Here is an 11,728-nt window from a genome sequence, read left to right on the forward strand (position 1 = left end):
CTAGTGCAATCATTAAAAAAACTCCAGTCTGTCATAAATCTCCCTAACCAAACAACGACGTCACTGGATGTAGGTACATCTCCAAACAGCCTGCCGTATTATTACCTTTTTAGTATTACCTGTAATACATTTCCTAGGAATTGTATACAATAACGGATTTCATAGGTACATTTCCGGTAACATATATAAAAAGAAAACCGAAGTAGACGAGCAATTTCTAATCACCCTGTACCTATGTCGCAGGGATCACGACTGCCCCCACTGAATTAAAGATCCATGAAATTCGTATTTTTACTTCAGTTGTACTACTTGACATCCCTTGACGTAAAGGCAGAATTCATTAGATTTTAGGTAGAGAATTCTAGAACTTATTAAGTTTAAGTACCTAATATTTTTTACTGCAATTAAAAAACGTGGTCAAGAATTTGTATATTATTACCTCAGAAATAACTGCTCTATATTTTAACTTCTTTCCTTTTTCAGGATATATGGTAAATTCTAAAGATGAAAGCCACTTAAAATATAAAGAATATTTTGATAGGTATTCACCTCGCCAACGTTTCGTTTTTGTTATAAACATTTTTCAAGATATTATACTTTTGAGAGGCTTAAACCAAAAGACATAATGACGGTGTGGTTTACTATGATAACATGTATCTTAATTTAGTACATAAATTAATTTTGTTGTCCAAAACATGATACAAGTGACTTATCGAGTATTACAAATCGATGAGATATTTTGTCATTGATTATTATCGAGAAGGTTAGAAATGAAGAGGTATTATAAAGAATAGGAGAACAGGACTCTATGGAAGTCAATTAGAAGTAGGCGAGATAGGTTGGTAGGACAGCTTCTCATACATGAACGTGTAGTCAGAGATATATTAGAGGCAGAAGCGGGAGTTAGGAGGGGTAACGGTAGACCTAGATTAGATTACTATTCGCAAATAGTTAAGGATGTAGGTTATTCCAGTTTTAGGGAAATGCGAAGATTAGCTCAGGATAAGAAGGAGTAGTGATGCGTGTCCAACCAATCTTAGGACTGACGATCTTATGATGATGATGAATTATTACAACATTTCGTTATGAGATGATCCGAAGAATAATTTTTCAAATGGTACATTATAGTTTTTACAGTCTAAATGACTTTGATTTTTATAATAGCCGCTCCAAATATTTCCATAATATGCTCCCCTGTCGCGAATGAATCCCTTAACTATTTATTATCGGTGGGTAGCATATACAAATAAATCAGTATCATCGGCATAGAATTGTTGATGCACCCGCCAACAACAAATAAAAAATTTCTTCTTAAATATGAAATATTAATTCACACTAATTGCAAGTGTAAGTAGCGTTTTCCGGACAATAAATGACAAGGATATTTTGCATTTTCCATTACAAAGGGCTGCGTTGGAAGTACGGTAAAGGACATAAATCATGCAGGCATAAAGAATGTGAAAGAATAATTACTCTTACAACTATAGAAATTCGTTTTTGAAGGGCTTTTAGGAGCATTTTCAGGGGCTGTGTTGTTGTATAAGTGGTTTATACTTCCTCGACTGCGTTTTACCATTGGTAGACTTCCAAATATACTCAGAAACTCCGTCATACAATTACAAACTTTGAATTGTATTTAAACCGCATTTATAAAGTTTAGAATTACATACATGGTTTTCAATAGAGTGTTTTGAAACTCGGGCAATTAGGCGTTCGCGTCTGCTTTCAATCATGTATTATTTATGCATTGAACATTATTATTTGAAAAAGTATTTTTATTAAATTGAAATCGGCTTATTGCATAAAGAAGAAAATATGATATTAAGGACGTTCGGAATATAAACTGCTAAAGAAATTAGTTTTGTACATAAAATACTTACGTCGAGACATACTGTAAAATGTGATTTAGTGAAGTCGTTAAACATTAGAGAAATGAAACAAAACAAATATTAAAAACTAAATCATATACCTTTAACAAAATCTTTTTCGAATTTCTAAATTAATCGTTTGCGAGCATAGAAGTGAAGGCAACTCAATCCTGTGCTATCGTTTGCTTTATATCCATACTACTCCTTTCGTCCTGACTTATCTGACTTCCTAGATACCTAAAATCGGCCACTTCTTCTAATTTTTCATCACCTACCTTTATATTCGCTCTTTCCCTACTTTTTCATCCCTTGCCTACCAGTATTTTTGTTTTACTTTTATTTATTTTCTTACAATACTGTTTTGTAAATCCCGCTTCCATTTTATTTAAAGCTATCTCTAACTACTCCTTATCAGATCCTAATCCTGCTATATCATCTACAAATCTAAGCATACTAATCTGTTGCCCCTGTATATGTATCCCTAAAGTTGTATTGTCTTTAATGATGTTGATCGCGTGTTCCATGTGTAGATTAAAAAGTAGCGGTGACAGTGTGCATCCTTGTCTGACTCCATTACTAATATTTAGGATTACCTCTACTCCTGTTAACTCCTGTTTCTGCTTTTAATATATCTCTAACTAACAGAAGGTGACCTACCAATCTATCCCGCCTGCTTCTTATTGATTTTCTTTGCTCTCCTATTTTTTTTTATACCTCCCCAATTCTAATCTTCTCTATCCACGGTATCTTCGTCATTCGCCCTTAACACCACATTTCGAACCTTTCTAACCTTTTCTTTTCCGCAGCACCCACCGACCGGGTTTCGCACCCTTACAGCGCAGCGCTTCAGACATAGGTACACCTTTAACAACCTTTTTCGAATTTCTAAATTAACCGTTCGCGAGCATAGAAGTGACTTCTTTTTATTCAAGGCGACTCGATCCTGCGCTATCGTTTTTTTTATATCTCTACTATCCCTTTCATCCTGAGTTATTTGACTTCCTAGGTACCGAAAATCGGCCGCTTCTTTTTTTTTTATCTCTACACCTTTTGTTGTTTTACTTTTGTTTATTTTCATACAATATTGTCACTACCACTTCCATTTAATTTAAGGCCACCTAGAACTCTTGTTAGATGTACTGCATCCATTTTATTTAGAGCTAGATGCTACTACTGCTATATCATCTGCAAATCTAAGCGTACTAATCTTTTGCCCTTGTATATCTATTCCTAAAGTAGTTCTGTCTTTATTGATGTGTACCAAGTCTTCGTTATAATACACGCAAAAAGTATATTAAAAACCAGATACAAATTAAAAAAGCATCATCACTTTTTAAAACCGTCAAAAATCGTATGCAACTGTTTTAATTTTTATCTGATTATTAATATTTCGTGTTTATTTTGGTAAACGAATTGATTCTAGAACAACCTTTAAACTACCCCAGTAATGCATGCATCGCTATGTATATAATTTGTTGAGCATATCTCAAGAACAAAAAAGAAATATCTACAAAATGTCCGGCGCATTCACCATTTGTTATAAACTATGAGCAATATTATTGATGTGTTACTTACAATAAATTTTATCAAAATAGTATAATTGAAAATTGTAGAACTAGTTTATGAAATGTTATAGTTATAACTGACAAACTATTATGGAGTTGTTATTTGCATTTTATTGTTGTGATGGTGCCGTTGTTTTTTTTTAACTTAAAAACTTCTTCCGGAATAAATGGGTCTAACTAGTCTCCAGGGAGTAAAGTTGGGAATCTTCCGCCTCTAAAACGATTTGAATATTTTATTCGCAAGTATACAGTTTGTAGACATTTGGGAATTCGCTTAATACTTGGAAAAACTTTCTTAAATTAGAGGAAGTCCTTTCCTGAATTTGTCAAAACCTTACTGCTTGGTGTGAGTATAAACTTTACATTTTATAGTGGTTATAATGCTCAAAAAAGCATCTAGTGTTTCCTTTCGTTTTTATTTAGTTCTTAAGTTAATAACATCACAACACGAAAAAACCAAAAAACAATTCCGGAGTGGTCTATCACTCTTCTGAAACTAGCATTATGATTTTTGACCCAAAAATGCTTTTTCATTATTATATTGAGTTTGCATTTATATAACACCAGGTAAATAATTTGTCACTAGACTGCAATGAACATTCATTAGTAAAAAGTTCATTTGTATGATATACAAGAACTTGGTCAAAGTTCTTCTAGGGTTCTTCATACAATATACCGCTGAGAAACCCGCGGGTGAACAATGTTTATAGTCCAGTCGGTGGAGAATTTTCCCGACATAAATTTGTTACCGGACGGGAGTTGTTTCTTCTTGTAGGCGGGGAAAAGTTAAGCATCCCTGTATTTTTTAAACTTCAAAAAAGTGTGCGTTAACAAACGGGCGAGATCGCAAAAATCAGGTCAAGACAAATTGAAACTAATAATGTTTTTCTAGATGATTGCATCAAAAAGCTAGACGCGGACGAATTTCCAAACATTGAATTTGTTAAGGTAGTGGGAAACCATTTTAAAATTAAATAAATAATCATTTCATAACTGATATGTGTTTTCTTGCTGAAATTATTTTATCTTTAATTTACTGAAGTACTGAAGTGCACTATAAATATATTTTCGATAAATAAATAAAATCGGTAAGTAATCGTTGAGTTGATATGAACGGGAGGGAACTCGGCTAGTACACGGGAGGGAATTCGACTATCTATATTTTAACCAAAACTACCTGCGGAAGAGAATTCGGCATCACTGTACAACAAGGAGCTCCGTAAGAAAAATTTCCATTCAAGTTCAATGGGAATCAATGAAAAATTTGTAAATTCCATTCAAAACCATTTGGGATAAATGGAAAAATAATTGTTTCCATTTACAATAATTCCCCGTAGAACAAATTTCCATTAAACTTCAATGGGAATCAATGGAAAATTTGTAAATTCCATTCAAAACCATTTGGCATAAATGGAAAAATAATTGTTTCCATTTACAATAATTCCCCTAAGAAAAAANGCATTCACCATTTGTTATAAACTATGAGCAATATTATTGATGTGTTACTTACAATAAATTTTATCAAAATAGTATAATTGAAAATTGTAGAACTAGTTTATGAAATGTTATAGTTATAACTGACAAACTATTATGGAGTTGTTATTTGCATTTTATTGTTGTGATGGTGCCGTTGTTTTTTTTTAACTTAAAAACTTCTTCCGGAATAAATGGGTCTAACTAGTCTCCAGGGAGTAAAGTTGGGAATCTTCCGCCTCTAAAACGATTTGAATATTTTATTCGCAAGTATACAGTTTGTAGACATTTGGGAATTCGCTTAATACTTGGAAAAACTTTCTTAAATTAGAGGAAGTCCTTTCCTGAATTTGTCAAAACCTTACTGCTTGGTGTGAGTATAAACTTTACATTTTATAGTGGTTATAATGCTCAAAAAAGCATCTAGTGTTTCCTTTCGTTTTTATTTAGTTCTTAAGTTAATAACATCACAACACGAAAAAACCAAAAAACAATTCCGGAGTGGTCTATCACTCTTCTGAAACTAGCATTATGATTTTTGACCCAAAAATGCTTTTTCATTATTATATTGAGTTTGCATTTATATAACACCAGGTAAATAATTTGTCACTAGACTGCAATGAACATTCATTAGTAAAAAGTTCATTTGTATGATATACAAGAACTTGGTCAAAGTTCTTCTAGGGTTCTTCATACAATATACCGCTGAGAAACCCGCGGGTGAACAATGTTTATAGTCCAGTCGGTGGAGAATTTTCCCGACATAAATTTGTTACCGGACGGGAGTTGTTTCTTCTTGTAGGCGGGGAAAAGTTAAGCATCCCTGTATTTTTTAAACTTCAAAAAAGTGTGCGTTAACAAACGGGCGAGATCGCAAAAATCAGGTCAAGACAAATTGAAACTAATAATGTTTTTCTAGATGATTGCATCAAAAAGCTAGACGCGGACGAATTTCCAAACATTGAATTTGTTAAGGTAGTGGGAAACCATTTTAAAATTAAATAAATAATCATTTCATAACTGATATGTGTTTTCTTGCTGAAATTATTTTATCTTTAATTTACTGAAGTACTGAAGTGCACTATAAATATATTTTCGATAAATAAATAAAATCGGTAAGTAATCGTTGAGTTGATATGAACGGGAGGGAACTCGGCTAGTACACGGGAGGGAATTCGACTATCTATATTTTAACCAAAACTACCTGCGGAAGAGAATTCGGCATCACTGTACAACAAGGAGCTCCGTAAGAAAAATTTCCATTCAAGTTCAATGGGAATCAATGAAAAATTTGTAAATTCCATTCAAAACCATTTGGGATAAATGGAAAAATAATTGTTTCCATTTACAATAATTCCCCGTAGAACAAATTTCCATTAAACTTCAATGGGAATCAATGGAAAATTTGTAAATTCCATTCAAAACCATTTGGCATAAATGGAAAAATAATTGTTTCCATTTACAATATAATTCCATTAATATTTACATAGGAAAAATTTCCATTGATTTTCAATGGGAACCAATGCAAAATTTATAAATTCTATATAAAACCATTCATAAATAAATAGATAGATAAATAGAAAATCAATTGTTTCCACTTTGAATGATTCCATCAATCAACGCAATGGAATTTCCATTGAGTTCAGCAATGGAATTTCCGTTGCGTTCAGCAGTGGAAATCCCATTGAGTTCGGGAATGGGAATCCCATTGGCAATTCTGCATTTATTACCATTAATTATTATCAGAGGTAATTAAATGGCATGTTTTAATGGAAATTGAATGGAAATTTTTCCTACGGGGCAACTACCGTCCAGTAACAAATTTATGTCAGGAAAATTCTCTACCTACTGGACTATTAGTCTATTCAGAACTACAATTTTATCAAAATCTGAGAATGTCTTGTGAAATTTCGTTAACTTGTTCAGAAGAAAATGTCTGCCAAAAAAGGATGACTTCTTATTATCAAGCCGCGCCTTCACTGTAATTTAGGAAGAAATAATTTCTCTTGGAGTTCGTATTATAGGTATATACCTACCTACATGCAATGCGGCGACTTTTTTGCAAGTTGTGCAATACAATACAATTTATTGTTTTAATTAAAAGCTGGGGTTTAATGAGGCGGAATAAGCTTTGTATTCACTCTAATACATTTCATGAAACGTAACCGACTTAATGTCGACGATACGATTTAATTAAAAATTTATTTCTGCTGAAATTCATACCGGAGCGGAGGGTGAATGTTAAAAACATTTTATTCGCGAGTCAATTTAAGAAGAAAAAGAATGAGTAAATAATTATTTTATTTTGGAAGGAAACGTATTTGACTGAACTTTTGTACGTACATATCTTGCAATATAAACCAACCCCGAACTTAAGCGAGAATGCAAGGAAAAGAAAGGATATCATTAGGAAATTTTTAAAATTTTTATTAAACCCTAACCCGAAAACCAACTTAATATTGTTAACATTTTCTCCCAAACATTCAAACTGCAAATGTAAATTTGTAAGCACAATATTGATTTGCTGATAGATTTACTACGTTATGTTCAGACTAGACTTCTTATTAGTTTTCCTGTAATTTAGTAAAGTAAAGAACTATTTTTTGTATTTTTTTCAAAATTTTAGGTTCAGTAGTTTCGGAGATAAGAGGGGAATGCCCAATTTTCATTTATTTTCTTAAATAACTTTGAAATTGTTTATTTTAAAGTTATAATAAAGAAATATATTTAAGACCCTTACAACAAGCCCTTTCATTTGATGTTACGGTTTGCAAAACTTCTTTTTTTAATTTCAACTTAATCGGCCTAGTATATACAGAGCAAATTCACTGTGACAGACGGACAGATAGACACACAAGTGATCCTATAAGGGTTCCGTTTTTCATTCGGACGTACGAAAGCCTAAGAACTAATTATACAATGAAATATTTCAAACAGAGGTTATACTATTACTTATACTACCAGACTTGACTCTGCCTCACATACGGGGAGGGGGGGTGTTGGTTTAGTTATTTAATGCTGATTTGCATGTCCAATATGAATAAGAAGTGGAGACGTTTAGGTCCACCACAAGGTGCGTTTATTACAGTATTAATGTAAATCTTATAAAATAGTTGTAAAGGCTAAGTATTTAAATTTTTATTACTTAAAAACTTTTTTGATGTTTAGGCTCCAACTGCCGACCAAAGCGACCTATTTGTTGATCCTCAACCAGTGTATGTTCCTTATTCAATAAGTATTTGCGGTTGGAAACGCCTAGGCCAAGTATTCCCTGATGTACGTACCTACTCGTATGCAAGGCGACGAAATTTATTATAAATTAAATTAGTTGTGATTAAAAGCTTTTGTATTTTTCTGGTTGCCTACTATCCTAAGATTCAATTCATCCAAAATAATCTTCGTTCATTATTATTGATTAACAACTGGTTAGAGATCAAAATAAGGGGATCAATAGACATACATCGCCGGTCCAATAAATACGCGAACTGAGCTTCTAGCGTTAAGTTAAGATGATGTATAATGTGTGGTGTCATTTTTACCTTGTCCACGATGGAGATGTGATAACGATTCAACATCAAATTTTATTTGGAAAAGCTTTCTGGAAATTAATAAAATACTGCACGCTATTTGTGAATATAATAGTCCAAGAGCCGCCAGACGTTCCTTATTTTCTGAGTATCAAAAGGGGTGGAATAGAGAGTGTTATTAGTATGTACTTTGAACGTATGCACATCTGCTAGCTTGTGCCAACGGCCAATTCTTTTCGTAAAGTCTCAGTGCTGATCTTTACATTATGTTTCATAGAATATTATCAAAAATCATTATCACCATTGCCAGATACATCCTATCGGCGGTAATTTCTGCCAGACGCTTCAAAGTTCGCAAATAAATCGTAATTTCACTTATAGTCTGAGTCTTCATTTTTAAATATGATACTTAGGGAACTATTTCAATACTTTTTGTAAGCAACCAGATCACTTGTAGAGACCAAACATCCCCCGGACATAATTAAAATGGGTAAATATATTGTTGAACCTTCACGCCTCCGACGACCTTGAAAATTTAGTATGTTGTAGCGGTGATTACGTAGATTAATTTTGTGCATACATGTTCAGCGCGGAAAGCATAAACAAGCATAGTTTACTGATGTTGAAAATTATAACAAATACATTGATTTCTTTTAATGAAATATTTCTTATGTAGCGCACACTACTTAAGCGCCACCTATTTTATAGTAGATCACTGTTATAGTTTACGCGGGAATGACGGCCGGTGTGGTGAGGATGATCGATCGGTATCATCATAGTATTGACTTAGTTTTGGTATATTCAGCGTGTATGGCTATTATGTACTTTTATGTTTAGTATAATAAATGTAAATATTTGTTTCGCCCTCAAAGATTAAATAAACTCTTTAAAACCCAACTACACTTAGAATACCTTTGTCCAACGAAAATGACATCAGCGTATCAACAATTCGCTCAAAACCTGGTAGTATTTGTTAACATTTACTTCTAATTATAATTTATATTAATTTTTAAAGTTAAAAACTATGTGAAATAATGTTTTTCGCGCCCAACATATATACATATTTATGGTGTGAGGTTCAACAATATAATTACCTTAAAATGTCACAGTGAGTATTGGTAAAAGGCATAGATCGTAGCGACACGTAGTGACAATAATTCGAACCAATCCTATCGGGTTAGCTGTTACACAGCGAGTAGAAAGAGATACATACGTAATTCTTTTTATTTTTATTATAATAGAAGAAAATAAATAAAATTATTTTAAAGTATGGAAAATCAATCTGAAACAAATGGAGCAAGATTTTCTCCAAAAAAACTACGAGTAAAATGTTTTGTTGTGTCTATGGTTGCAAAAGTAAAGCGTTTAACAATCCGGGCGTTCGTTTCCACTATTTTCCAAAACCAAATAGTTACTATGTAAAAATACAAAATTATTTCGGTAATTCGGTAAAGTCGATTGCCATAAAAAATGGCAAGAAGTTTTAAAAATTGGGGAAACAGTAATTCAGCACATGCAAGTTTGTTAGTTACATTTTAAAAGAAGTGACTATGTTCCACCTGGTAAATATTCATTTTTTTGCATAATTACTTTAAGCTATAACTAATTATTTAAAATTAATTCAAATATTAATTACGTTAATCAATATTTTGAATTTTGTGGACAATGAGACATGTTGACTCTATTTTTAAAGGTTTCAAATTCTTGAAGAAAGATGCCATACCTTCCTGTAATTTGCCTTCATGTAATATAAAAGAGCCTTCAGATGACCAGAAACGAATTAATAGAAGTATGATTAAGATTAAGATTAAGATTAAATAGAGAAAAAAATCGTACTGAAGCTAATATAAACCAACAAAATGGAAATTGTGGTAACCTAAACGATGAAGAAAATATTTTAACAAGTTCTGACCTTCCAATGGCAGAAAATAATGATATAAACTCTCTCAGCGTAACTCATATCGATTATTTATATTATTTAATATGCCACAATATATTAAATGACCAGCATTCACAACTTTCTCTCCTTCAACGAAATTACGGCTTTTTATTGATGAGTTCAAGAACTCCAAAATTTCACTCAAAGATAAAAACATTGCTTCAAAATTAACTTGTAACACATGTTTTCGTATGGAAACGTGGCGTATTTGACCCGATAGGATTGATTCGAATTATTGTCACGGCGTGTCGCTACGATCGATGCCTTTTACCAATAAGCGCAGGCGCGGTCATTAGATGACTTAATAGCAGTCGTGTGGACCGCTAAGAAGCTGCATGATCATGATGACTTTCGACCTACTTTAAATGGGGTGAAATTGATATTCTTTAAATTTTGTTAAATATGATCACAGCTCGCGAATTTATTGGACGGGCTACGTATATACATATTTTACATACGTAGTTTGCCTTATGGGTAATTGATTGTTTCGATCAAGGCGAAGTTGATAATGTTTGCCGACAAACCCGAGTACCCTGACCTTATCAGCGCCAGTAAACATCTTCTGCACAGCGATTTCGTAAGATCGTTCATTGCTGCAATGACGACGCTGGAGTATCTCGGAAACACAAACCCATTTCCGATAGAGTACACAACCGCTACTTTCACTCCAACAACTCAAGACCTTCCGTGGCGACCCTGGCATCACATCTACTCAATGTGTAAAGCAGGGAAGGGCCAGAAACATAATCCGCAAGTTAACCAATTGGGTTAGTAAACTTTTCTTTTAACCTCAACCTTTTTACCCTTCTCTACAACGTCTCTAACTGGAACGATCAAAACTGCCACAAACACTTGGTGAAAGTTCAAGACGTAATTAAGACGCTACGCTAATCTATCGCATTTCATGTTATAGTGAGAGCAAAGATAAACAAAACGAAGTATTATAATATCATTTCTGCTTTGGTAATAAAAATGGAATAAAACACAATATTTGGAATGCCCCAAGCAATATTTATACTTCTATCCTAGCCTAACTTATCCTAATCAAACCTTTCTAACTTTATTTATCTTTTTAACTAATACACACTAATAGTTAACAACATAGCGACGCTAAATGTTTCATTCAAGAACACATCTTATGAATAAAATAATTCGAAGTGGTCTGTATTCTGTCGAAACTGCCAGACGCGGATCGCGATTTCGATCTTTTCGGATCTCATCAGCGCGTCGCAGACAGCTCCGACAGAAAACAGACCAACTTTTACCTGCTGTCTTAACAGCGCGTTTTAGAAAATACCACAAATGGCGCGGTAAACGCCATCTGTAGTACGATGCTACATTTTAGGATTACGTATG

At 33.2% G+C, this 11,728-nt stretch overlaps 1 protein-coding gene across 1 annotated transcript in view; it reads left to right on the forward strand.

Moving 5' to 3' along the window:
- LOC108741701 overlaps nt 1-11,728 on the forward strand; it is a 45,980-nt gene that overhangs the window by 8,518 nt on the left and 25,734 nt on the right. Inside the window, exons 2-3 of the mRNA XM_025978149.1 lie at nt 8,075-8,182; nt 10,869-11,139. Coding sequence (XP_025833934.1) covers nt 8,075-8,182; nt 10,869-11,139 — 379 coding nt within the window. The remainder of the gene's footprint in view (nt 1-8,074; nt 8,183-10,868; nt 11,140-11,728) is intronic.

The sequence above is a fragment of the Agrilus planipennis genome, unplaced genomic scaffold (genome assembly GCF_000699045.2).
Source record: "Agrilus planipennis isolate EAB-ADULT unplaced genomic scaffold, Apla_2.0 scaffold272, whole genome shotgun sequence".
Lineage (NCBI taxonomy): Eukaryota > Metazoa > Arthropoda > Insecta > Coleoptera > Buprestidae > Agrilus > Agrilus planipennis.